At 44.6% G+C, this 25,461-nt stretch overlaps 2 protein-coding genes across 3 annotated transcripts in view; one reads left to right on the plus strand and one right to left on the minus strand.

Moving 5' to 3' along the window:
- NPC1 (NPC intracellular cholesterol transporter 1) overlaps window positions 1-889 on the plus strand; it is a 44,408-nt gene extending 43,519 nt beyond the window's left edge. For both annotated transcript variants that reach the window (XM_012746105.3, XM_012746106.3), the window contains exon 25: window positions 208-889. In XM_012746105.3, the coding sequence (XP_012601559.2) occupies window positions 208-290 (83 nt within the window). In that variant the 3' untranslated portion in view covers window positions 291-889. The remainder of the gene's footprint in view (window positions 1-207) is intronic.
- RMC1 (regulator of MON1-CCZ1) lies at window positions 620-24,682 on the minus strand. The gene is made up of 20 exons (XM_012746108.2): window positions 24,420-24,682; window positions 23,709-23,785; window positions 21,197-21,281; window positions 20,319-20,375; window positions 18,886-18,972; window positions 14,057-14,197; window positions 13,637-13,740; window positions 12,242-12,331; window positions 11,806-11,911; window positions 10,956-11,067; window positions 7,374-7,418; window positions 7,063-7,116; window positions 5,742-5,870; window positions 4,523-4,629; window positions 2,836-2,955; window positions 2,457-2,534; window positions 2,022-2,126; window positions 1,861-1,929; window positions 1,549-1,774; window positions 620-781 (listed from the first exon to the last, which is right to left on the minus strand). Exons 1-20 carry the CDS (start codon window positions 24,519-24,521, stop codon window positions 702-704), a joined length of 1,974 nt encoding a protein of 657 aa, XP_012601562.1. The 5' UTR covers window positions 24,522-24,682; the 3' UTR covers window positions 620-701.
- Window positions 24,683-25,461: the final 779 nt, after the last annotated feature.

The raw sequence follows: 25,461 nt of genomic DNA on the forward strand, positions 1-25,461 counted from the left end.
GCCCGGCTAATTTTTTCTATATATGTTAGTTGGCCAATTAGTTTCTATTTATAGTAGAGACAGGGTCTGTAACTAAGTCGAAGCATTGAAATGGAAGATTTAGAAAATGAGGGTCTTTTTTCATCTCAGGGGGATCTAATTTTATTACAATCCAGCATAAACTATCTCTTCTTCGGAAGAAATAACCAAAATTATTATCTCTCATAGGGCCGTCAATAAATAAAGCCAAAAGTCGTGCCACTGAAGATCGGTATAGAGGCACAGAGCGAGAACGACTCCTCAATTTCTAGCCCTCACAGAGTTGGGAGACTTTGAACTGTGTCTAAGGGTCAGTTCACCACTGGATGCTGGCTGCGTCGTCAGGACGAAGGTGGGCACCGAGGTTCCCCGACAGCAGCTTCGGCGCTTCTCAACTCAGGAATGCACGTGGGACTTGTGCAGCAGCATTGCTGAATCTGAAGGCAAACGAGGGACACTAGACCTCTCCCCGCTTCTTCAGGGAAGAAACTTCTGTGGCAAGTGGAAGGTGACGCTAGGATGGCTGACTGACACTTTTTAAAGGCCAATCATGTCTCCTTATTTAGGAGTAACATTTGAGGACATTGTAGATACACTTACATTTTGTAGCTTAAAGAGCTTTATTAATGCAATAAATTAACTTTGTACACATTTTTATATAAAAAAAAAACTAGCAAGTGATTTCAGAAGGTTGTAGGCCTCATTAGAGCTTGGTCTCCAAAAACCTGCTTGAAAAAAGCAACATGTTCTTCACAGTGTTCACCTGTAAAGGAAAACAGATTTAACCACCACTTAGATGTGGCATGAAGAGAGAATATAGCTCATAGGTGTGTGTACTGGGTTTAACTTTAATAAAGTACTGTTTTCCTAAGCTTTGCCCTTTCTATTGCAAAACTCATACCTTCACAATCCCTAGCAAATCACCATCTGCTTTAAGACACAAGTAAAAAAGCTAAATGTGAGAGATGCCAAGCTGTCATTATGGTAACTAAGTGCCACTTTGTACATATACTAATTAAGCTAGGAAAAGTTGGTAGGCCTAAAATATTGTCAAGCTTCAGTTTAAGTAGAGTTCTGTTTCTTCCCCATCCTAAGGAAAAAGATATATTTTATAATTCTCCAGAGATGAGAATGATTTGCTAGTGTTTCCTGCCTAAGAATCTTTACTTTAATAAGCCCCAGGCCACTTAAAACCCTCAGCTACCATTTGCTTTCCTATTCCTGACTCTTCAAAAGGGATATTCCAAGATCGGCTGTCAGACACAGACTGTGTCCAGACTCCCTGAACTGGGTCCTGAATGTCTCTTGACACAAAATGCACCTCCACTTTGAGTTCGGAGCATAATTTAGATCCCATCAGCATGACTGAATTCTCTCTACTAACAACGAGCTGAGGGCTAGGTGGGCATTAGGAAATGTTTACAAAAAAGCTACCCCAGGAGTCTTCCCTGCCTGCCAGCTGCCACTGTGCTCTTGCTACTATTCCGAGTCTGTGGTTACCCCAGGTTTTTTCATTGCTACTACACTCACCTGGTGTGAAATTAGGGCTCCCTCGCAAACGCTGGTTTCTCTGTTCAAAAAACCGGAATATAGTATAGAAAAGCATGTTGTCTTCAGTCTGCTTCGCAGCATCTAAAAATTTTCGTGCAGAAATATTGTCGTGGCCACCGATGCCCCGGATGAACCTTAAGGCAGCTAACACTTGGTGTTTGGAAAGAAGAACTTCTACTATTTCATCATTTGCTGTCGAAAGTCGCTAGAAGTAAAAGGGAGAGTGTGTCCAGGTGAATGCAAGCAATAGGAACAGAAGTTTACGGAACCAAGAATTGTTAGCAGAGTTACCTTCAGCATATCCAGAGATAACTGATGCGCAGGAGGATAGAAACTCTCGAGGGATAACAGCAGACAAGCCTGGAAGAGAAATGTTTAGACCAGCTTCAGTTGGAAAGTTAAAATTAAGTTTTTAATCACGACAAAAGTAAAAAAATCTGGCAAATACGTACCAGAGGTTTGGAGTCACTGAGGACATGGTACTGCAGGAACTGATGCAGCATGTAAAAGAGGTTGTGCTGGACAAGCGTTTTGATAACAAGTTCATGTAGGTAGTGCTGAGGACGAAAGCAAAGGACATTTCCAAATCACTACACAACAGACGAGGGTAACTGAGGATTGCAGCTATTCTAACTGACGGGCAAAAGTTTCAGTGATTGTGAGAGGTGGTTTCATCGTGCAGGTAAGAGAACTGAACTTACTACACTTCTCATTCCAACTAATGAGATCATTAAGGAATGTAGGAAAGTCACTCAAAATTCTGAGTCAGGTATGCAGACCGTTTTAGCATAGGAAAGAATCTAAGTTAGATCAACTGACAGCACTTTAATTAAAAGGAAAAAATACTCCTGTTCCTGTAACTTGGACAAAAGCTGATTTCGAGGTACCTGTACTGCAATCTGAAACTGGTTGAGAGAGCGAATATATTCCATCAGCACAGCTATCACAAATTTATGAGGCATCTCCTACAGAGAAGAAAAGTAGTTTTATAAATATCAGAGCTGGAAAAGGGGCTACACATAACTCGTTTATCTGCCCCCCCTTGTTCCCACATTGAAATGGCCCAGTGTTCATGTTTTGCTGGTTTTGCACAAACCCCCCAGAACCACCCCCATCGATGACTGTGTTTTAGATATGAGTTAGAAGCCAAACCACCAGTGCCAAGCCCTCACCCAGTGACTCTAACCACATTATGAGGTCTCCTAATTCTCAGCTCCCTTGTTCTGAGCATGCTCAGTCCAGAGGGGCAGAGGAGCGGCTGCCCACCTTCTTTTCCACGAAGGCCGACAGCACGTGGGTGTACACGTCCGACTGGTCCAGCACCGCCTGGGTCCGCACGGGCCTCCTGAGCAGCGGGTTGCTCCGGCCCTGCCCAGCCTCCACGGCCTGAATCGGGACATGATCTTAGTCCTCTTGCAGAGGAATGGTGCCATTTATGTTTCATCCAAAAGACTGAATTCCTACATGTAGGAGCCTCAGATGTGAACAGAAGACACATACTTGACAACTCAGATAAAACTTTTTCCTGTGCTGGCTGGGTAGCAGTCCAGGAAGTCAGAGTTGGTCGTACTGAAAATAGTCCAATGTTCATGGTAGATGGAACTAAAAAAGCGTTAGGTCACAGTTTCTCTTAAGATATATCATATTTCTTTTAACTTCTAATTTTTTAACTCCCTAATTTTCTTAATCCTGAACCATGTGGCATCTGTTATCTAGTAAAAACAGAAAGGCCTGCTGCGTGCTTGTTTTAGGAAGCCCGTACCCCACGACGAATGACCAGCTCGTGCATCGCGTCTCCATCTGGACTTTTGCAAGCCACAGCTCCCCAGGCGTCACTGAACAGGAGAGCTCTGGGAGAGGCCTTGACTGTTTTGCCTAACGTTTAGAGCAGTCTAGATCCACACGGATTCTGCAGTGGCCGTGGGGTGTGACCTGAGAACCCGCCTTTCTTAGCAACTCCGGGTGCTGCCCGTGTCGCTGCTCGGTGGCCCACGCTCGAGCAGCGAGGGTTTCTGCAGCCCAGCAGACGGTGTGGGAGAGCAAGCGTGGAGACTGCCATTTGGGATCAGGACTGATTCCCACAGCGCAGGGCAGCAGCAGCAAGACCAAAAGTGGCGTCTAGATGGGTTCAGCTGTCCCACGTGTCTGACGTGTGACAGAGGACAGAATGGACACACTGGGCAGTCAGCCTCTTCAGTAGCCTGCTGCAGACCCCTCGTCCTAGAACAGCTAAAGGGGAGGGCAGTGCTGGAATTTTTGTTGTTTAAAACCACTTGCATTTTTGCCTTAAGATTAATCAGATCCCTGAAGTGATATAATTCATTCCACTTGTCCCAAATGTTCCTTATTTCTAATTTAAGATTTGATGTACTAATAATAGACTAATAACCAAAGACTAACTGCCAATAATAAATACAACAGAAGGTGGTATAATAAAGCCATACTGATTTTTTCTAGCCCTTCACTACAAACATTTGATGCCTACTAAATGACAAGCACAGTGTTAATATTTAATCATCACTACCTTGAGACTGACCAAATTCTAGAAAAAGTCTCATTTTTAGAGATATTACACCCTAAAATGAAAGGGAAAAGATGTGGCAAATAGAAATTTCTAATTTACTAAGTCCAGGCTCTGGCCCAGCAGAAAGGCACAGAAAGTGATGCAAAGCTGAGGCTGATTTTCTCATCTACACAACAGAGGTAGACCAAGGATCGTGTGTAAGATCCAGCACAAACTGAAAACAGGAACAGTGACGGCATTAAGTGAGAGCAGCCTGAGGCTCACGGGAGGCAAGAGCTGTGAATTTACTACCCCGACCACGCCACACTGCCCTGGCACACAGCAAGTCTCAGCGACTGAAGTTCTTCTATCACAATTTTGCTTTATAATTACTTAGACTGTATCAGGGAGGGAGAGGAGCTGTCCTTCATCACAGTGCACAGAACTTACCATTGTGTAACTCTGCTCAGCATCCAAGTACTTCTTGTACTCATGGTTGAGTTTATCAAAGACAGTGGCTATCACAGGCAGCGTTGCTCTGTCCGACTCACTTAACACTGGAAGGACACAGATCACACACATCAGACGCCTCTGTGTAACCTTCAGGATTTCAACACGTTGCTACGATAACAATGACGCTAGTCTCAAAGGATTACAACACAAACGCCCCTTTAAAGGGCATTCAAATAAATGTCGTATTTTAACAGACTGACTACCACACTAGAAAGGAAAATTTTCTCCTTGGGTCCATGGTGTTTTATTATGAAAATTAGAATAAAAACTTCAAAAACAAAATGATCTTTTCTAATTTTTAATGAAAGATTTGTTATTTTTTATTGTTTTCTATGCATGAGCTATGTGCAACTTGAAAAATAGTTCGTGTAGCTCTCGTGGTGAAGAGACATGTGAGTTACATGTGCTTGACAAGGCCCCAGGCTCAAAACTAGCATGAGTTAACTACAACTCACATGGCAGTTAGTGTGTTAAAGGCCTAACCCCTGGATATCACTCACAGCCCCTTCGCGGTTACTATTAAAAAACACAGCTGTGGCAGATAGCAGGAGATTCTTAAAGTAGATATACATGCAACAAGAGACTCGGATTCTGGAAGATGTCTGTTTTAAAGCCAGGGATGGTGGCCCACTACCCGCATGTGTGCCCCCGTTTAGGTCTGCTTTCACCTGGAACCATCTATTTATTAGTCTACCAATGTCTCTATCTATGTCTTTTTTGTGAGGAAAAAAAGAGTAGGGTCTTGCTCTGTCACCCATGCTGGAACTCCTCGGGTCAAGTGATCCTCCTGACTCACCTTCCATAGTAGCTGGCACTACAGGTATCCACCAACACGCCCAGCTAATTTTTATTTTTTATAGAGACAGGTCTTACTATGTTGCCCAGACTGGTCTTGAACTCCTGGACTCAGGCTATCCTCCCACCTTGGCTTCCCAAAGTGCTGGGGTTACAGGCATGAGCCACCACGTGTGGCCTCTAAAAGACATTTTTATATTTAGCAGCCTTTCTAGGGGGTTAAATAATCCTTCACTTAATAAATGAGGTTACAGGTTATACACAAGGTGTAAAAATGTGGCCCCCGCCCCCAACCCATAAAACTGGGCAGCACAGGCCTAATACAAGAACCAGAGCAATGGGGACAGATTCCTCTACTTACTCTGCGAGCAGACAGACAGGATGACCATCTTGCATTCCTTTCTCTGGAGAAGAAAATCCATCAGTCGTCCCTTATCTGGCAAGAGCTTTACTATGGGCTCAAGTTTCACTTGGAGGTTCCAGAGGTAACCTGGATTTTAAGAGGCAGCAAGTTTAATAGTATGATGCAAACCAGGACAAAAGCCCCAAAAAGGTTCCCCTAAACATTTGTGGAAAGGGTTGGGGGAGGGGAGGAACTGCCAAGTATGGTTAATGGCTTTCCTTCCTAAGCAAAGCAGAGCCAGGACATTCAGGAACATCGACGACAGAGGGACTATGTCTGCACACTTGGCTGACTCCTTACAACAAACAGCCTCTGCATTCAGAGGTGCACTGATGGTGCATCTGCCTAAATACGGAGGGTGACAAGTCCTTAATTCCAAATGGTACCTTCCCCACACCTAGTCCCCTTTTACATGTAACAGTTTCTACTTTAAAGTAGAAAAAGCAGTTAACATATGGCATCAACTTCAGTCCTGCACTTTGGTTTCTCCTGCATTGGCTCATTAGGTCAAAAGGTAAGAGGCTTCAGTGGAATTTCACAATTCCTCCACGTATCCATCCATGAATGCTGAACGCCCACCCTGCCTGGCAGGCACAGTCTGGTGCGGCCTTTCTCAGTTGGGTTCCGCAGGAGAATGGAGTGCTCCACAAAAAATGATTTGCATGATCACTTTCTCAGTGCTCCCAAGGGAGATACTGAGCTGGTACCAATCCAGATGCACAAGAAAGAAGTGAATTCACTACATAACGTGGATGCCTATGGCATTAGGGCTAATTCTCTCCTGAGAATTCTCCTTGGGAATCCCAGAGGATAAGACAGGAAAATACACAGATGCCCAAAGACTAATGTAGAAAGTTCTCTAATAAAGATACAAGGTGATCACCCAGGAAGAGACAACTGACAGGCCGAGGGAGGCTCCACCGGCCAGGTGAGGAGAAGCAGCAGCTCCCAGGCACACAGAGAAGGGCACGGGCTCCTGTGGGAACGCTGCCAGAGGAGAGAATGGACACACCATGCCATGGAGCCTGGCTTTTCAGAATGGGCTTACGCCGGGGCAGTGGCCATTCTTAGTTGCTGCTTTAATTATAAAAAGTAACATATGCTCATGATAAAATGAACACAGTAGAGAACAGCATGTACAGTGAAAAACAACCCCATTCTCAAGGCTGAAAGGACAGGTCCTATCTCCGAGATTCACCTTGAAAAAGTCACTGGCTACAACTGTAATCCAAGGGCAACAAGCAGTATTTCCTAACATGATGACTGTCCCCTGACCTACCTTGGCTTGCGCTGATGATGATGTCAGGCTGAAAGACAATCCAGGATGAAGAATCTACACGTTATAGGAAATTCTAAACCAACAAGAGATGAAAACAAAAGGCAAAGCCAGCTTTGATTAGCACCCACCCCTACCCCATGTGCTGGGGCCACTGCAGATGCCAGGCCCCTAGATGGTAAGGGAAGCTCCCCTTGGGTGGCCCTCAGAGCATAAATGCATGCTGCCCATGGAGGGGCTGTTGGACCAGCCTGTAGAGAAGGAGCCACCACTTTTCCCTTTGTGCACAGCGCCAATGCCTTTGTAAAGGATACAGAGTTTGCACGGAACAGGAGACTGGCTGGTCACAGCAGCAGGACCTACAAATTGAGAAAACACAAGTGTGACGATGCAGTCAGAAAATGCTACAAATACCAGCACTTAAGATGCAAAAGTCGGCAAGGCGAGGTGCCTCACGCCTGTAATCCTAGCACTCTGGGAGGCCGAGGCGGGCAGGCAGATTGCTCAAGGTCATGAGTTCGAGACCAGCCTGAGCAACAGCAAGACCCCCGTCTCTACTATAAATACAAAGAAATTAATTGGCTAACTAAAAACATATATATATAAAATTAGCTGGGCATGGTGGCACATGCCTGTAGTCCCAGCTACTCAGGAGGCTGAGGCAGGAGGATCACTTGAACTCAGGAGTTGGAGGTTGCTGTGAGCTAGGACGACATGGCACTCTAGCCCGGGCAACAAAGTGAGACTCTGTCTCAAAAAAAAAAAAAAAAATGATGCAAAAGTCAATGCTTCTTAATGCCGGCAGTACATGCTTACTCGATTATCCTAATAGTTAAGTAAGGAATTAGTGTCATGTCTCACTAACAACACATACGGGGGTTGGGAGGAAGGAGTCTAGAACAATGCATGAAAATCTCCCCAAGAAGAAGAAAGCATGCCAAGGCTTCATTCACAGTGGTTTGGTTTCTCATATAACCACAGATGACTCAGCAGCATTTACACACACACATTAAAGAACTAAGAAATTTACCTAGATGATTCAAAATCAAATGCCCAGATCATTCACTGAGAATGTTCCAAATAAAAGTGGTTTGTGGCTTCATTATCTAAATAATTAGCTCAATTATATCAACAGATCCACACACAGAGTTCACCTGGGAAGCAGATGCCACATGACAGGGCCCCCTGACAACCTGTCACACCATTCTTGTGCCATGCAGGCAGCCCTACAAGCTAAACATGATTGCCAGTTCTGTTCCAGTTACCCAGGTACAACCAGAAGCCAGGTTTCAACCAGCTGGTTGGAAAGGGGGTCATTCTGAACAGACCACCAAAGGCAGGACAGAGCCCAATCAGACAAGCTTTAGCAAAGAACACTCTCGCGTGGGACATAAGAGTGAAGGTCTGAACTGAGCGAGCGCTCTCAGCTCAGGCTGCCTGGGATGCTGACTCTGAGGTGAGAGTTTTAGTTTTTAAAGCCCTCCTAGGGCTAGGCAAGGTGCCTTACGCCTATAATCCCAGCACTGTGGGAGGCAAGGCAGGAGGACTGCTTGAAGCCAGGAGTTTGAGACCAGCCTATGCAACATAGGGAGACCTCTCAACAAAAATTTTAAAAAATTAGCCAGGCATGGTGTCTCAAACTTGTAGTCCCAGCAATTCAGGAGGTTGAGGTGGGGGGATCATTTGAGCCCAAAAGTTAGAAGCTGCAGTGAGCTATAATTGCACCATTGCACTCCAGCCTGGGAGACAGAGTGAGACCCTATTTCAAAAAAAGAAAGCCCCCTAGATCAGCAGTCCCCAACCTTTTTGGCACCAGGGACTGGTTTCATAGAAGACAATTTCTCCATGACTGGGGGTAGCAAGGGGGTGTGTCTTGGGTGTGTGTGTGCAGAGCTCAGGCGGTGATGCCTGGCCTGTTTCCTAACAGGTACCAGGCCACAGCCCAGGGTGGAGCCTGTAAGCCCTAGATGATCCCAATGTGCAGTCAGAGTGAGAACCACTGCTCCAACAGGCCAAAGCAGAAGGGAAAAAGGTGGCTGACTCTTCCCAAAATTGCAGGTTACATCTTTCAAACAGCCCTTTTGATTCCTGAATACACACCCCACCCCCCACCCAGCAGCAGCACACGGTGGGCAAGATTCACAGGGTATCCAGCCTGCCAGGAACTGAACCCCCCAGCAGGAAACAAAACAAGTTATTAACGTCAGAAAATGCTCCACCAGCCCCCACTCCCTAGAACTGCAGAGACATGAGCAGACTGCTGAATTCCTCCTGTCCATGTTCGCCCCCGGGCTGTTATTTTGACTATGACTGGCATTTGTTTTCTTACAACTTGCCAGGTGGAAGCCGACTGCCTTCTCACTGGCCCTGCACAGTAGGAACAGAGCGGAAGGTTCTTGTCCTTTCCCTGATTCACCAGCACTCACCTTTGTGCCAAGTGGGCAGCAGACTCAAGATAATCATCACTTAACATAATCTATTCTTTGAATGCTAACATAGATGAGCTATGTTAAGGAAGGATGAGCTAAAAAGGAAGGAGCTGGAAAGAACAAAGAAGGCCAAAGACCTAAATGTCTGTGAGATCCAGCTCCTTCCTTCTGACCTCTGCCAAACGTTATTAGGCTCCTGGCTGGTCCAGCAGGACGGGGCAGGCAGGCCAGAGACGGTGCTCTTGCTAAACTATCAGCTGGAGCCCGACTCTTATTTTCTGTGTGAAGGATACAAGGAAACCCTGCCTGCAGGCTGGGCTGACCCACTAAGTGCCATGTGACAGGCATTCCTTTGATTTTTCAGAAACAGAGTCTCACTCTGTGGCCCAGGCTAGAGTGCAGTGGCATGATAATAGTTCACTGCAGCCTCAAACTCCTGGGCTCCAGTGATCCTCCTGCTTCAGCCGCCCCTCCAAGGACCTGGGACTATAGGTGCGCCACCAAACCTGGCTAAGTTTCTTTCATCATTTGTAGAGAAAATGGCAAGGGTCTCAGTATGTTGCCCATGCTGGTCTTGAACTCCTGACCTCAAGTGATCCTCTGGCATCAGCCTCCCAACATGCTGGGATTACAGGCGTGAGCCACTGTGTCCGGCCAGTATTCTTTTTAAGAACAAAACAATGCTATTACAACTACAACCCAGAATGTGAGAAAGATAGGGGAAAATGATCCCAGGTTAAAACAACAACCATACAGCCAAATTTAATTTCAAGGTTACTTGCAAACAGAAAATGTTAAGGGCATATTCAACATTAAAAAATCTTTCAGCTTAAGTGGGTAATCACAACTCCCTATTTTAAAGCTCAGGGAAAAGATCATTCTAAGTTCTTCAAAAGGAGATAAGGAGATTCGTTATCTTATGAAATGCTTTTCACAACATAATTTTAGCTTACAGGATCAGGAGTTGGGTTATAAAAGAAAATAAAACAAATGGCCCTTCACCAAAATCAAACAGATCTAGGAATCTCTTGTTTTTAGTCTCTTCATTCCATCAGTTGTTTTTTTGTTTTGTTTTGTTTTGTTTTTGAGACAAGGTCTCACTCTGTGGCCCAGGCTGGAGGGCAGTGGTGTAATCATAGCCCACTGCAACCTCAAACTCCTGGGCTCAAGCGATTCCCCACCTTAGCTTTCTGAGTTGCTTGAACTGCAGGCACCACCACCACACCTGGTTAATTATTTTTTATTTTTGTAGAAACAAGGGTCTTGCTATGCTGCTCAGGCAGGTCTCGAACTCCTGTCCTAAGTGATCCTTCTGCCTTAGCATCCCAAAGTGCTGGGAGTACAGATGTGAACCGCCGTGCCCAGTCCTCCTCCTTCCATTTTTAACGTGACTCCCAAAGACCACAGCAAGAACACAGCCATGTGGTGAAATAGCAGCCCAAACTCCTCTAAAGAACCCCACTTTACCTGCCATAGGGATCTGATAGGGCTGGATCGATCGAGCCGGGAGCACCGGGTGGTGGAAGGTAACGGTGCCATCGAACTCTCCCCGCAACTTGATGTCAAATATGACCGAGGTCTGTGGGGGAGAAAGCACAAGACTGTGGTGCCAAAACTAACCATGGCATTACATGTCTCTCTTGTTACTTCACATCTCACTGTTCAGATCAGTTTCAAAGTCCGAATTTGCATTCCCTCCCTACAGGCGAATTTGCCATTAACATCATAGCTCTCTTTTAACATCTTTATTTCTTCCCACAAATATTTCCTGCATTTATGACATTCTTCCTCTGAAGAGCTCAAAGCGATTTAAGCAGATCTTTTCCACTTTTAACTTGCAGGATCTTGACTAAAGACTTAGTGTCACCACCCTCCAGGGAGGTCTTGGAGGGAAGTGGCTACTCTAGCACCAGAGACCCAGCTAACAGCCTAGAAAAAGCAGGACCCTTCCAGCTGTCCTGGGCCAGAGACCCAAGACCATCACCCTCCGGCAGCCATCTGTGCTCATAAACAAAGTACAGAGCTCGTGTACGCATAGCACACCGTGGCTTCCCACCTTGCTCCCAACGTCAAGTCTCCTCATGTGTTATTTTCTGAAATAGTTTTTAATTATCCTTAATCAACTGACTGGGAATCACTTTTTATCAACCATTTAGAATATCAAACCCACTTCCAACTGGAAGACCAAAACTTTTAGCATAAAAATGCAATTTCTAGTCCTTGTCTGGCTAATCAGAATGTCTGGCTAATCTTCACAAGGCTTCTAATCCACCCTGATGTGTTCAAACGCAGATCAAATGCCACACACAGCTCATACCTCTGTGTCCTGGTGATGCACGACCACAAGGTTGTCCACTACATTTAGGGCAAACTTCCCCGTCCTGTTTAACTTCAATATGTGCATCTTCTTACAGGCACCTTCTCTGTAGGACAAAAAAGGGGGGGTGGATAGATCAACAAGCTTTAGTTCATACTTTAAAATCAGAGCAAGATGGGCAGGTGGGACGGGGGAGGAGGGGATGGGTATATACAAACATAATGAGTGAGATGTGCAACGTTTGGGGGATGGTCATGCTTGAAGCTCTGACTCGAGGGGGGAGGGGAGCATGGGCAATATGCGTAACCTTAACATTTGTACCCCCATAATATGCTGAAATTAAAAAAAAAAAAAAAGTAAAAAAAAAAAAAAAGTTTGAGATCAGCCTGGAAAAAAAAAAAAATCAGAGGAAGAGGGAAGAAAGCATCAGCTGTACCGTGGCAGATGATACAGGACCACCTCCGCACCCGTGCTATTGGAGGTCCGAGAGTGATGCCTCAAGAAGAGAACATAAAGCTGCCCGTATCTAGTGAGAAAACAAACAGACTGAGGTCACAAATGGCCAATTGTGAATTATTCTATACGGGGCCACGGTTAAGTAAATTATGAGATATTCACTTAATGGAATATTTTGCAGCCAACAAAAAATGTTTACAAAGAAAGGCCATTAGTCAAACAAAGCCTCTTATAAAGTGGAAAGGAGAATGCAAAAGTAAATACAGCCTGATCATCATCTTTTAAAAGAAAACCACAAACTTAAGCACAGAATCTAAAATGACTGGAAAGAAAAACATGCTATTCATGTAATAATTATCTTTGAGTGATAACCTAAGTCTATTTTCTTTTCCTCTCTGTTTTCCAAATTTTATATGAGTACATTTTCCTTAATAAGAGGAAAATATTGAACACCATAGTTTTAGGCAAAAAAAAAAAAAAAAGAGGAAAATAGAATCACTGTTCATTATTAAGTGCCATCTAACCAATGCTGCTGTGAACAGTCCCTACATGTACATTCTTCCCAGCAGTGAACGCTGGGCTGGGCCTGCCCCAGGGCTCAGGAGGGGAACAGGTCCCCCCTCCACTTCAGCCAGGACCACACTCATGGTCACTTTATCTGCCTTCTCAAGTGGGATGCCACAAAAGAGCACCTTTTTTAAAAAAGAAGAAAAAGCATTCTACTACTAAAAATTTTTCAAAAGTTTGGAAACCACTGTTTTAGGCAATGAGGAATCAGAAGTAATTCCAAAGCAAAATGTTGATAATTGTTCAATCAGACATAGGTATACAGGGGGTTCTTTGTATTAGTTTCTATTTTTCTGTGTTTAAAATTTTCATTAGAGTTTACAAATTAACTGAGCTATCTGCTTTTCCAAATGAAAATGTACCTTCCTATATAAGCAATTCCATGTTTGATTATAAAACTTAATCTACTTTCTTATTTAGAGCAATCATAACTTGGCTTTTAAAAAAAACACCTTAAGCTTCAACTCATAGAGTGGGGGAAAAATATAAAACTAAGATAGCTAAGAAATAAATTGGCTAATCTCATCATTTTATCAGGCTAGGAAGGTAAAAAGACTTCCCTAAGATCACAAAGCTTGTAAAATCAAAAAGAATACCAAGAACCTGCCAAGAACATAGGTTTTCTATATTCATAAAATGTAGGTGCCATATTAACAGGACCAGGGGCATCCTCGTTACTTGTTCTAGGAGTTCCTGTCCCTAAGGACAGGGCACATCACCGTGGTCCTTGTAACATACTCAGCACACTCCTTCTAGTCCTTGTATCACAAAAGCGAGCACAAGAAGGAACTCTTGAAGCCAGACATACATGGTAGCCATGGCAATGTCTCTCTCGGAAAGGCTGAGTTTAGTTGACTTGGGCACAGCTGGTAATTCAATCTCAAACTTGGGCAGCTTCGACATGGTGCCAGCCTGTTTAGAGGGAGGAACACGTTATTAAACCCTTTCCATGTTTTACCATTCCCCACATAAAATCAATGAGGATAGTCACACAGGACATCTTTCCATCCTTCCCAGCGTCCCACCACGTCCTCTGCTCAGAGTCCAGCTCCACAGCATGAATCATTCTTGGCGAGCACAGGGTGGTGCGGGCGCCCCCTAGTGGTCATGGGTGGGAGGTTATGGTCGGAAGAAACTGGCCCCTAAGTAGCTTGGTGGGTTAGGACGTTAGAGGAACAGGGTAAGAGAGGGGGGGAAAGGAGTTTTTTAAGGGGAGGGTTACTCTTACCCTAAAATAAAAAGGCTGCAGAACGTTCTCAAGGACTGTGGTAGACAGCAGGATGACAGCGCTCTCGGGGCAGTACATGTACCAATTCACGTTGATGTTGTGGCTCTTCAGCAGTTTCAGAGTCCGTTTCTCTGGTAACACCTGAAGCGAAGTTTAAGAAACAGAATCTTCACTTTAAAAACAGCAAAATGTCAGAAGATTGATATAGTAAATTAAGAAAATTAAAAGCCAGGAAAAAAAAAAAACCACTGAGTTAAATAGAAAAGTATTATTTTTATCTATTACAGCTAATACACGCTGAGCCCTGTGCTTAGCGTTTTACACATCTGAACTCACTTGCTCTTTGCCACAACCCTGAGAGGTGGGCGTCACTGGCCCTTGTGAGATGAGAAAGTAATGCTCAGCGATCACCAAGCATCACAAGGGAACCTGCCACAAAAAAGCGATGTCAGCCTCAGCGGCTGGTTCAGTCCACAATCCACATCTGAGCTTCCACCAGCTCGGGCACCAGGGAGCAAAGGCGAGGCACAACCAACTCTCATTTATCGGGGACAGAGTCAAAAGAAACCAATACGCGTGCACCATGCACATTAAGTCAGTCACATGCCAGCCTGCAGCAGATCTGCTTTCTGCCTGGTCTCATCTCCACTCCAGTCTGCATTAGGACTGGAAGGGGCTTCCTTTTTCTAACAGATGTGTTCATGAGACTGCATGCAAATGTAGTATTTTATAATCAAGGCACATTTTAAATATACGCTAAATATTCTCATGCATTAAACTTCTCATGCTCCGAAGACATTAATGCTCATAGAACACTGCACTGAAGAACTGATGTACAAGTCAGAGTCAGGCAGCGTGAGTTTCTCGATAATTCTGCTATAATAAAGTAAGAATAGAGTCCTCTTTCTTTTTAACTTTTTGTTTGTTTGTTTTGAGATAGGGTCTCAATCCTGCTCCAGCCCAAGCTGAAGTGCAGTGGCGCAATCATAGCTCACTGCAGCCTCAAACTCCTGGGCCCAAGCGATCTTCCTGCCTCAGCCTCCCAAGTAGCTGCCAAGTAGCAGGGAATATGGGCACCCACTACTATGCCCAGCTAATTTGTCTATTTTTTGTGGAGATAGGGTCTCGCTATGTTGTTCAGGCTGATCTCAAACTGATGAACCCAAGGGATCCTGCCTTCTTGGCCTCACAAAGTGCTGGGATTACAGGCATGAGCCACTGTACCCGGCTTAATTTATTTCTTGAAGACCTTAAGATCATCTAAGTACCCTTCAGGTACACTTTCCCACTACAGAGAACAGAAAGATAGACTTTTAAATGATTACCACAGGAAACTCCTATAAAACAATCCATTCTTTCCATGTTATCATATGTACAAAAATCTATTTCTGTGTGCTTGAGATTAGTCTAAAGTTTGTTTAAAGTTCTCTTTGTGGCCGGGCATGGTGCCTCATGCCTGTAATCCTAGCATTCTGGGGGGCCAAGGCTAGAAGATCACTTGAGATCAGGAGTTTGAGACCAGCCTGAGCAAGAGTGAGACCCCATCTCGAAAGGAAGGAGAAGGAAGGAAGGAAGGAGAAGGAAGGAAGGAGAAGGAAGGAAGGAAGGAAGGAAGGAAGGAAGGAAGGAAGGAAGGAAGGAAGGAAGGAAGGAAGGAAGGAAGGAAGGAAGGAGAAGGGAGGGAGGGAGGGAGGGAGGGGAAGGAAGGAAGGGGAAGGAAGGAAGGAAGGAAGGAAGGGGAAGGAAGGAAGGAAGGAAGGAAAGGGAAGGAAGGAGAAGGAAGGAAGGAAGGAAGGAGGGAGGGAGGGAGGGAGGGAGGGAGGGAGGGAGGGAGGGAGGGAGGAAGGAAGGAAGGAAGGAAGGAAGGAAGGAAGGAAGGAAGGAAGGAAGGAATGAATTAGCCAGCCATGGCGATGCACACCTGTAACCCCAGCTACTTGGGAGGCTGAGGCAGGAGGATTACTTAACCCCAGGAGTTTGAGGTTGCTGTGAGCTAGGCTGATGCCACAGCACTCTAGCCTGGGCAACAGAGCGGAGACTCTGCCCCAATCAATCTATCAAGTTCTCTTTGTCCTGGTCATTGTAAAAATTTTGATAATAGCCCTATAGCAAAGCACCATGATATTAACATCTCATGTTTTGCTCACATAGGTGTATTTTCTCCATCCATAAATTCTAAATTATACTGCTTTTATTAGGTCAAAAACATTAAAATGTGAAAGAATTCTAACACTGTCTACATTAGCTCCACTTAGAGCTAATCTCAGAAGCATTCTCAACAGGTCAGGGAGCTGGAACATATTAAAAGAAGAACAGGCTGGTGCACCCAAGGACACAATTGATAGAGTGAAAAGGCAATCTATAGACTGAGAGAATATATTTGCAAATCATGTATCTGTTAAGCTACTAATATCCAGGATATATAAAGAATTCCTACAATTCAACAGCAAAAAAACAACCCAATTTAAAAATGGGTAAATGACTTAACTAGACATTTCTCCAAAGATGATATACAAGTAGCCAGCATGCAAATAAAAAGATGTTCAGTGTCACTCATCATCAGAGAAATGCAAATCAAACCCACCATGAGATAACACTTCATACCCATTAGATGGCCACTATCAGAAACACAGAAAATACGTGTGGGTGAGGATGTGAAAAAATTGGAACCTTGGTGCACTTGGAGGAATTGTAAAAATAGTGTAACTGCTTGGAAAACAGTATGGCAATTCCCACAAAAATTAAACAATAGAACTACCATCTGATCCAGGAATTCCATTCTGGGTTTATATCTAAAAAAATTGGCACTCTGGGAGGCCAAGGCGGGAGGATTGCTAAGGTCAGGAGTTCAAAACCAGCCTGAGCGAGACCCTGTCTCTACTATAAAAATAGAAAGAAATTAATTGGCCAACTAATATATATATATAAAATTAGCTGGGCATGGTGGCGCGTGCCTGTAGTCCCAGCTACTTGGGAGGCTGAGGCAGTAGGATTGCTTGAGCCCAGGAGTTTGAGGTTGCTGTGAGCGAGGCTGACGCCACGGCACTCACTCTAGCCTGGGCAACAAAGCGAGACCCTGTCTCAAAAAAAAAAAAAAATTGATAACAGGATCTTGAAAACGTATTTGCACACCTGTGTTTACAGCCTCATTATTCACAATAGTCAAGAGGTGGAATGAATGCATGAATAGCAGATGAATAGATAAACAAAATGTAGTATGTATATACATTGGAATACTATTCAGCCTTAAAAAGAAGGAAACCCTATGCTACAACATGGATGAACTTTGAGGACATTATGTTAAGTGAAATAAACCAGTCACAAAAAGACGAAGTATAATCCCCCTTATATGAAGTATCTGGCTGGGTGTAGTGGCTTGTGTCTCTAATCCCAGCACTTTAGAAGGCTGAAACAGGAAGATCACTTGAGGCCAGAAGTTTGAGGCCAGCCTGGGCAACAAAGCAAGACCCTATCTCTACAAAAAAAAAAAAAAAAGGCAGCCGGGTGTGGTGGCACATTCCTGTAGTCCTACCTATTCAGGAGGCTGAGGCAAAAGGGTCACTTGAGCCCAGGATTGGGAGATTGCAGTTAGCTATGATCGGACCACTGCACTCCAGCCTGGACAACAAAGCAAAACATCTAAAGTCAAACTCAGAAACAGAAAGTAGAATGGAGTTTGCCAGGGGATGAGGGAAAGGGGAAGGGGGAATTGTATAATGGGTACAGCATTTCAGTTTTGCAAGGAGAAAAAGTTCTTAAGTTTCTTCACAAAAATGTGAATGAATATACTTAACACTATTGAACTGTACACTTAATAAGAGTTAAGACCGTAAATTTTATGTGATGTGTTTTTTTGTTTTTTTTTTTAATTTTTTTAATATTACTATTTTACATTTTTTTATCTTTTTTACTTTTTTTTTTGAGAGTATTCAGAAACAGGATATGTGATGTGTTTTTTAATCACAATTTTAAAAAATTATTTTTCAAGATGAAGAGGCAGTTCACAAAGGGAAATATAAATGGACAATACACGAGTGAAAAGATGCTTACTTTCCTAGTAACAAAAATTACAAGTTAAAATGTCTCTCTCTCTGATTGGCAAATGTCTATAGACTGATATTTATAGTATTCAGTTCTGGCAAAGTTTGGAAAATGGAGAATCCTATATTGCTAGTGGAAGTGCAAGCTTCTAGAAGAAATCTGGTGATATCTGTTCAGCTTTAATGTTCATACCTACAGTGCAACTGCCTCACCCAAGAATATAAAGAAATATGCACAAACATGTAAATGAAGAATTGATTATAATCACAAAAAAGTAAAAACAAGCTAGATGTCCATCAACAGGATATTGGTTAAATAAATTGTAGTCCACTGATACAGTAGAATACTAGTCAGAATAAAATATAGAAAGACGTCCCAGATATACTGCTATGCAAAATAAAGCCAGCTGCAGAAGTTTATAAATAGTTCCTTTTGTAAAAATAATTACAATATTTTGATGGCTGTGAGTCGTCAAAAAAAAAAATAATAATAATAATAATAATTACAATAAATGTATGTATTAAAAAAAATGGAGGAACATGCACTAAACTGTTCATAATAGTTATATTTAGAGATTACAGGGGACTTTTACTTTCCATATATCTTGGTACTATTTGGATGCTGTATTTTTTAAAAATGTATTACTTGTAATTAGGAAAAAAAAAAAAAAGAAAAACCCAAGCAAGAGACTAAAGCTCTAGAATCTGAAAATATCTCTTTAGTACTGTATTCAAAAAGCCATCAAACTGCTATCACAGAACTTTCTCCAGCAAACATAAATGTGATACCTGGTAAAATTCGATTCCTTGATCTGTTATGAAGACAATCTCAGTAGAACTGGTCCAGCAGAATCCTAGAATGTTGGCGTTCTTAGTCTGAGAAGAATTACAGAAAGTTTTTTTTTAATTAATAAGAAAAACGTACAACTCTCTTCAAAAGCTTAAAATCACTCTTTAATGAAAAGTTACCCAGAATGATTACTCATTAGCAAATCAAACTTTCTTTTAAATACAGCTTTCCCTAATTTTTGCCTGTAGCATTTCATTTAAAAACCTGAATCTGGCGGGGCCAGTCAGTGGCTCTCGCCTGTGATCCTAGCACTCTGGGAGGCCAAGGCAGGAGGATCACTTGAGGCTGAGAATTTGAGACCAGCCTGGGCAAGATCAAGACCTCGTCTCTACTAAAACTAGAAAAATTACCCTGGCATCATGGTATGCTACTATAGTCCCAGCTACTTGGGAGGCCAAGGCAGGAGGATCGCTTAAGCCCAGGAGTTTGAGGTTGCTGTGAGCGAGGCTGATGCCACGGCACTCTAGCCAGGCAACAGAATGACACCTTGTCTCAAAACAAACAACCTTAGTTCTTTCTGGTCAATGGGATAGAGGAAGCCTAAGTTTTATAAAAGGGTAACTGACAAGAGCTCACAGACATCACCTTCTGCCTTTAGGAATCAAAGTATGACTGATTTTCTCAATCACATTATAAAAACTGTCATTACAAATGCATAAAGGCCTAACGTTTTTCAGCGAGTATTGACCAAAATGGGCTGGGGACTCTGACATCACTCACACTTACACACACACACACTTACACACACACACACACACACACACACACACACACACACACACACAATGGCCAGGTGTCCGGGGCAGGCAGGACCATGCAGCTGCAGGGCTGGGCAGGGTCAGTGATTCAGGGATGCACCTTTCCTTGCAGAGGAAGCAAAACAGTCACAAAGACGCAGAAAGTCCCATCCCAACCACTGGCAGCTGTTAGTGTCCAAGTGCCACTTTTAGCTCAGCTCCCTCTAGCCTAGTTTATTACACCCAGCAAATCTAATTAATGTGGATTAGAGTCTACACCTGGGGGAAGAAAGAATAAGGGCATGACAAGGACAAATCAAGGAAAGAAAAATCTCCCTCCCTTCCACATGAAGTGGCTAATGAGGGAGGCCAGGGCCGAGATCGAGGCACCGCCAGCCCAGGGAGGAAGCACCAGGCAGTGCGAGAGAGAACAGCAGCCACCGAGGACTGACACTGCTGGTGTTTAATGTCGTCATCTGCTGAATCCCCTCAATTCCACCTTACAGATGGAGACACAGGCTTTCAAAACAGCAAACACCAGTGGATCTATGCATGAAGGCACATCTGATTCCAGGTCGGGGCCTGACACCCTGCTCTCCACGACACAACCCACAGCTCGGCGCCGACCACTGTACCTTGCACTCCTGAGTGTATTCCAGCTGAGAGTTATCAGGTATAAAATTACAAAAATCCTGAAAGAAAAAAAAAACAGAAAAATTTGGATTGACCAGCTATATTGCCAAGCTACCTTGGCATTCTACAAGATAAAAAGAAAAAGACAAAATAACTTAAAAAGTGACCAGAATATAACTGACAAAAACACAAAGACAGAAAAAATAAAAAGACCAATTTGGATCATTGGCCTCGAGTAGCAGCAAGTTTACAATTCAGTTTTTAAAAAGTTAATGTAGCTATTCAGAGTTTAGAAACTGATTTTGAAAGTACATTCCTCAGAAGACTGATGTCAGAGAAATGAGTTACTGTATATTTTAAGAGGCTTCCCCAAAATATTAGCAATCAATACTGATGGAAGAAGTAAATGCAGGATTCTACCTTTCCCATCAGCCTTCTCTCTAATTTACAAACAGCAACGCTGAGTATTTACAAGGGCTGAAAAGCCAACAGGCTGTCCCACCTCTGCATATCTGTTTGGATCTAGCTTCTAGCAATCAGAGAAGGGAATAAATGGAGTTACTCGAGGAAGACTAATTTACAACGTAGCCAAAAATATACCTCACATAATATACCTACATTGCTAGCTACAAAAGGTGCATGAAGTTCCAAATTAATTTTTAAAAATTTAAGTCAAAAATGTCAAATTAAGGTCATACTTATTTATCCATTCAAACGTCTTTCTCATCTTCAAAGGCTCAAATACAATGCAACATAACTATACCTTCACAACAGTAAAATACTAAATGTTGCCTTTAACACGAAAATTTTGCAATTCCTTCTCTTCCAAATGTATTCATAATGATCTTTTCTTAGTGCTATATTTAAAGATAAGTCTTACCACAGTCTTGGAGGTCCTCTGAACAGCCAATATCTTATTTTCTAAGGAAAATTTAATGCACTTCACTTCTCCTTTGTCATCCATTCTTTAAGAAGAAAGAATATGTTAAGAGTTAAACTAAATAACCGAATTCTAGCTACTACCATTTGTTAAGAAAAGACAAGATAAATATTCAGAAGGCAGCAAATCCTAGTTTAAAATGAAAATTATGTTTCTGAAGCTATCAGTAAAACCTCTATTTTTTTTTTTGAGACAGAGTCTAACTTTGTTGCCCAGGCTAGAGTGAGTGCTGTGGCGTCAGCCTAGCTCACAGCAACCTCAAACTCCTGGGCTCAAGTGATCCTCCTGCCTCAGCCTCCCAAGTAGCTGGGACTACAGGCATGCGCCACCACTCCCGGCTAATTTTTTCTATATATATTAGTTGTCCAATTAATTTCTTTCTATTTATAATAGAGACGGGGTCTCGCTCTTGCTCAGGCTGGTTTCGAAGTCCTGACCTCGAGCTATCTGCCCGCCTTGGCCTCCCAGAGTGCTAGGATTACAGGCGTGAGCCACTGCACCCGGCCACTAAAACCTCTTTTCAAACAACAGAATCCAACTGGCAACAACTTGCAGGAGAAATGTACAGTATCATGACTTATGGGAGAACTGAAATCACATGTACTTGCCACTTGAGAATTATTTTTGATATAAATAAAAACACATCCACGCAGTAGCCTTCTGTGCAAACTGCTGCCTTCTATCGCCACCTCTCTCACAGCAAAGCTCGGGGGAAGAGGAGGCTACTCTTGCATCTCGCTTCGCATTCCCTGTGCAACCATGCGACGCACTAAGCAGAGGATAAAATGTGAACTCAAGGTATGCATGAGAGAGGGGCACGTGGAAACTTTTAGGGTTATGAAAACGTTCATCATCTTGATTGTGGTGATGGTTTCATGGCTGTATACCTATGTCAAAACTCATCACATTACACATGTTAAAATGTGCAGTTTATTGTGTGCCAATTATGCCTCAATAAAGCTTTTTTCAAAAAAAAATTTTTTTTTAAAGTTCAGTTCCTTCCCCCTCAAATTCCTCAGAGTCCCCAAATCTAGATCATCATGGGCTTGCTCTCTTTTTCCACACTGAACTGACCCCCAAGTCTTACCAGAGAACCACCTTTCTAAGCATCCTTAGCCTGCATATGTGATCTACAGCGCTGCAGCTCTGGTCTGGTCGTCTCTACGCCTGGCTCAGACGATTGCTACTGTCTCTCAGTGGGAACCCTGACTCTGACACGCTCCCAACTAACCCAGCCTCAATGCTGCAAACAGCATGACCTTTCCAAACGCCGACATGATCGTCCCACAGCCCATAAATTTTCAGTAACAAGATAAAACCCTAATTCCATAGCAGAAAATGTAACGTTCAAGTTGGCCCCTACCAAAGCCACACCACCACCATTTCTCCTTCCCCACACAGACACCCTGACCCTCAGTTACAAGACCAGAAGCCCCCCAAAACGCCATGCTCACTCTTTGCCCTTGGTGTTCTCTGCATCTGGAAGGCCTCCGCTGTTCTCCGCCTAGAACTCATCCCATTCATACTTTACAACCTTGCTCAAAGGCTGCCTCCTGAGGCCGCCTCCCTCCTGGGCAGTGGTCTTGCCTAGCCCATCCCAAGATAAATGCCATATCTGTGTTCCCACATTCTGAACAGAGCTCTAACTTAATCACACTCTTCATGGTGAAGAGTATTTGCCCACTCACTTGTCTCCCACACCGTATTTATGAGTTCTCCAGAAAAGGCCAGGCTGATTCAAAGCCCTCACATGCCTAGTTGGTGCCTAACACAGGGGCCACATCAGTGTCTGCAGAGCACATGATGACAAAAGAAAGTGGTCGATTCATTTTCTACTTCAAAAAGTGTCCCATTAACAGGCCAACTGCAAAATTTCTTTTTAAAGTCACCACTGAATGGACCTACATTGTACTTTCCCCTTCTATGATCACAAGTGTTAAAGCACCAGTTTCGCATCGAAACTGAGACACTTCTGAAAGTGAAAGGGACTACTGTTGATAATTAAACCGGTTCAATCCTGTAAACAGTAACACGCACCTCAAGCATAGTGGAAGCCATGATTTTCTTATATTATTACATGAGAAACACTGAATCTCCTCCACCTACCAAACACTCTGGAAAGACCTAGGCTAAGGGAAAAGATGAAGGCTCTCTTCTTTCAACAAACTGGAAATGGGCACATCAATGCGAAGACTTGCAAATTTCAACTACCAGGAAGTAGGTGCCCTACTTGTGAAGTGCTCAGCATTTCACTCTGACAGGTGGTACTGGAGTGTGCCACCAACACAAGGATCTGCCTCCCTCTCCATATAGACAGGAATTCCACGTGTGTACACAGGCTTCAGCTCTCTTAGGGGAGGCCAGTGACAAAATCATAAAACCACCTTTTGAATCAGAAAAACACCATTTGTTTACATGTTGAAATTATTCTGAAAAAGGTCTATACTGTTACCTAAATGAGATGGGATTCCTATCATCTGGGCCTTTCACCACCACGCCAGTAGCTCCACCAGATCGAACAGCAAAAACCTGAGAGGAAAAAGCAGCAATGTTAACAGTATGAACTTTGAAAGGATCTAGACTCATATACTAACCTACAAGTGATTAATGCTGCTACACCCCACCACTCTTGGGTCAACTAACACCGCACATATTAAGGAACAGATGCTTAAAGGCTCACATGATTGTTAAGAAAAACAAGAGAGTAGAGATCAAAAAGACTACAATTCCAAGTGTAGCCCACGGTGCAACACCGGGTCCGGGACTCCGAGGCTCCAAGTTTTAAGGCCGGTTAGCGTACACTAACATACACTTAATTATAGTTAATTACAGTCTTTCCCCTCTTTACAAAATTCCAATAAAAATGAAAATTTCCACGTCTAAAATCCTTGACTGCAAGTGTAACTAACGACAAAGACAACAAAAGGCGTCTAGGAAACACTGGCATGCTGACAGGTGACAGCACCCGCCAGAGGGTCACCGCGTCCCGGGCGCTGGCTCGGGGCTCCATCCCTCTGGTCACTCGCGAGGACTCCTGGCCCACCCAGCGACGAAGGAAGGGAGGGCGCGGAAGGCCAGGGCCTGGTGGCGCCAGCCCCCGGCCTCCGCGCGCCCACGACCCCAGCAGGGCGGCGCGGCGGAAGAGGGCGCGGGGCGGGCCGACCTGCTTGTTGGCCTCATCAAAGAAGACGCAGTTGACGGGGTTCGCCTTCTCGAACTGCACCGGCCGCTCGCACAGCTCCAGGTAGTAGTCCTCCTCGCCCATGGCGGGCGCTGCGGCGGCGGCGGGGACCCCAGGGGCGGCCGCCAGCGTGGAGCTGGGCGTGCGGCGCCCGACGGGGGGCGCGCGGGGCCGCGGAGGTCTGCCGGGGAGGCGGCGGCGGCTGCTGAGGGCCTGGCGCGGAGGCCGCTTCCTGGTGCCACGCCCACGCCCCCGTCCGCCACGTGACCCGGGCCCTCCGCACTTAAACGGGCCGCGTCCTGCTGCGGCGGGGCCCACCGGCCGTCAGCGCGCCCCGCCCGGCGCGGGAGGCTCCTCCCCATTCCCCGGGGTCGCCGGGGGCGCGGCCGCGCGACCCGGAAGCGCGTGCGACGCCCCGGGCCTGCCCGACCCCGATCCCTGCGCGCCTCCCGGGCAGCCTAGTCTCCGGAGAGTCCCGAGAGGCTCGCCGCCGGGCGGGTGCCCGCATGGGACGGGGTCTAGGAGAGGCACATCCTTGCGACTTCCCGCGTCTGGGGGCTCCGTACGGGACGGGAGGCGGGCGGGAGCCGGGATCACCCCTAACGCCCTTGCTCTGACGTGGGCTCTTCAGCTAGATCCTGCGCCGGCTTGACAGCAGGCGGAGTAGCAGCAGAAAAGCGTACAAATGTTATTAGTTTCACACGTACGTGGGGATCTTCTCGAGAGAGGGAAGTCCGAAGAAGTGGCCAAAGCAATGCGCTTTATTGATACTTTAGGGGCAAAGAACGATGAATTTGAAAAGAATGACAAGACAATGGGAATCTGGCTAGGGGCAGTAAATTGCTAGGGGTGTCATTAGGACATACGTGGGAGTGTGGAAGGTAGGGTTATTTCGTTAAGTGTATTTATGCAGTCTATTGCAGTCCCCAATTCCCAGCCTCTGGTGACAAAGGGCTGTTCTCTGGCCCTTGGTGTGGAGACGGTGCCCCTCCCAGAAGAAAACCTATGGCTTACTGCATGCAGA

The sequence above is a fragment of the Microcebus murinus genome, chromosome 17, assembly GCF_040939455.1.
Source record: "Microcebus murinus isolate Inina chromosome 17, M.murinus_Inina_mat1.0, whole genome shotgun sequence".
Classification (NCBI taxonomy): domain Eukaryota; kingdom Metazoa; phylum Chordata; class Mammalia; order Primates; family Cheirogaleidae; genus Microcebus; species Microcebus murinus.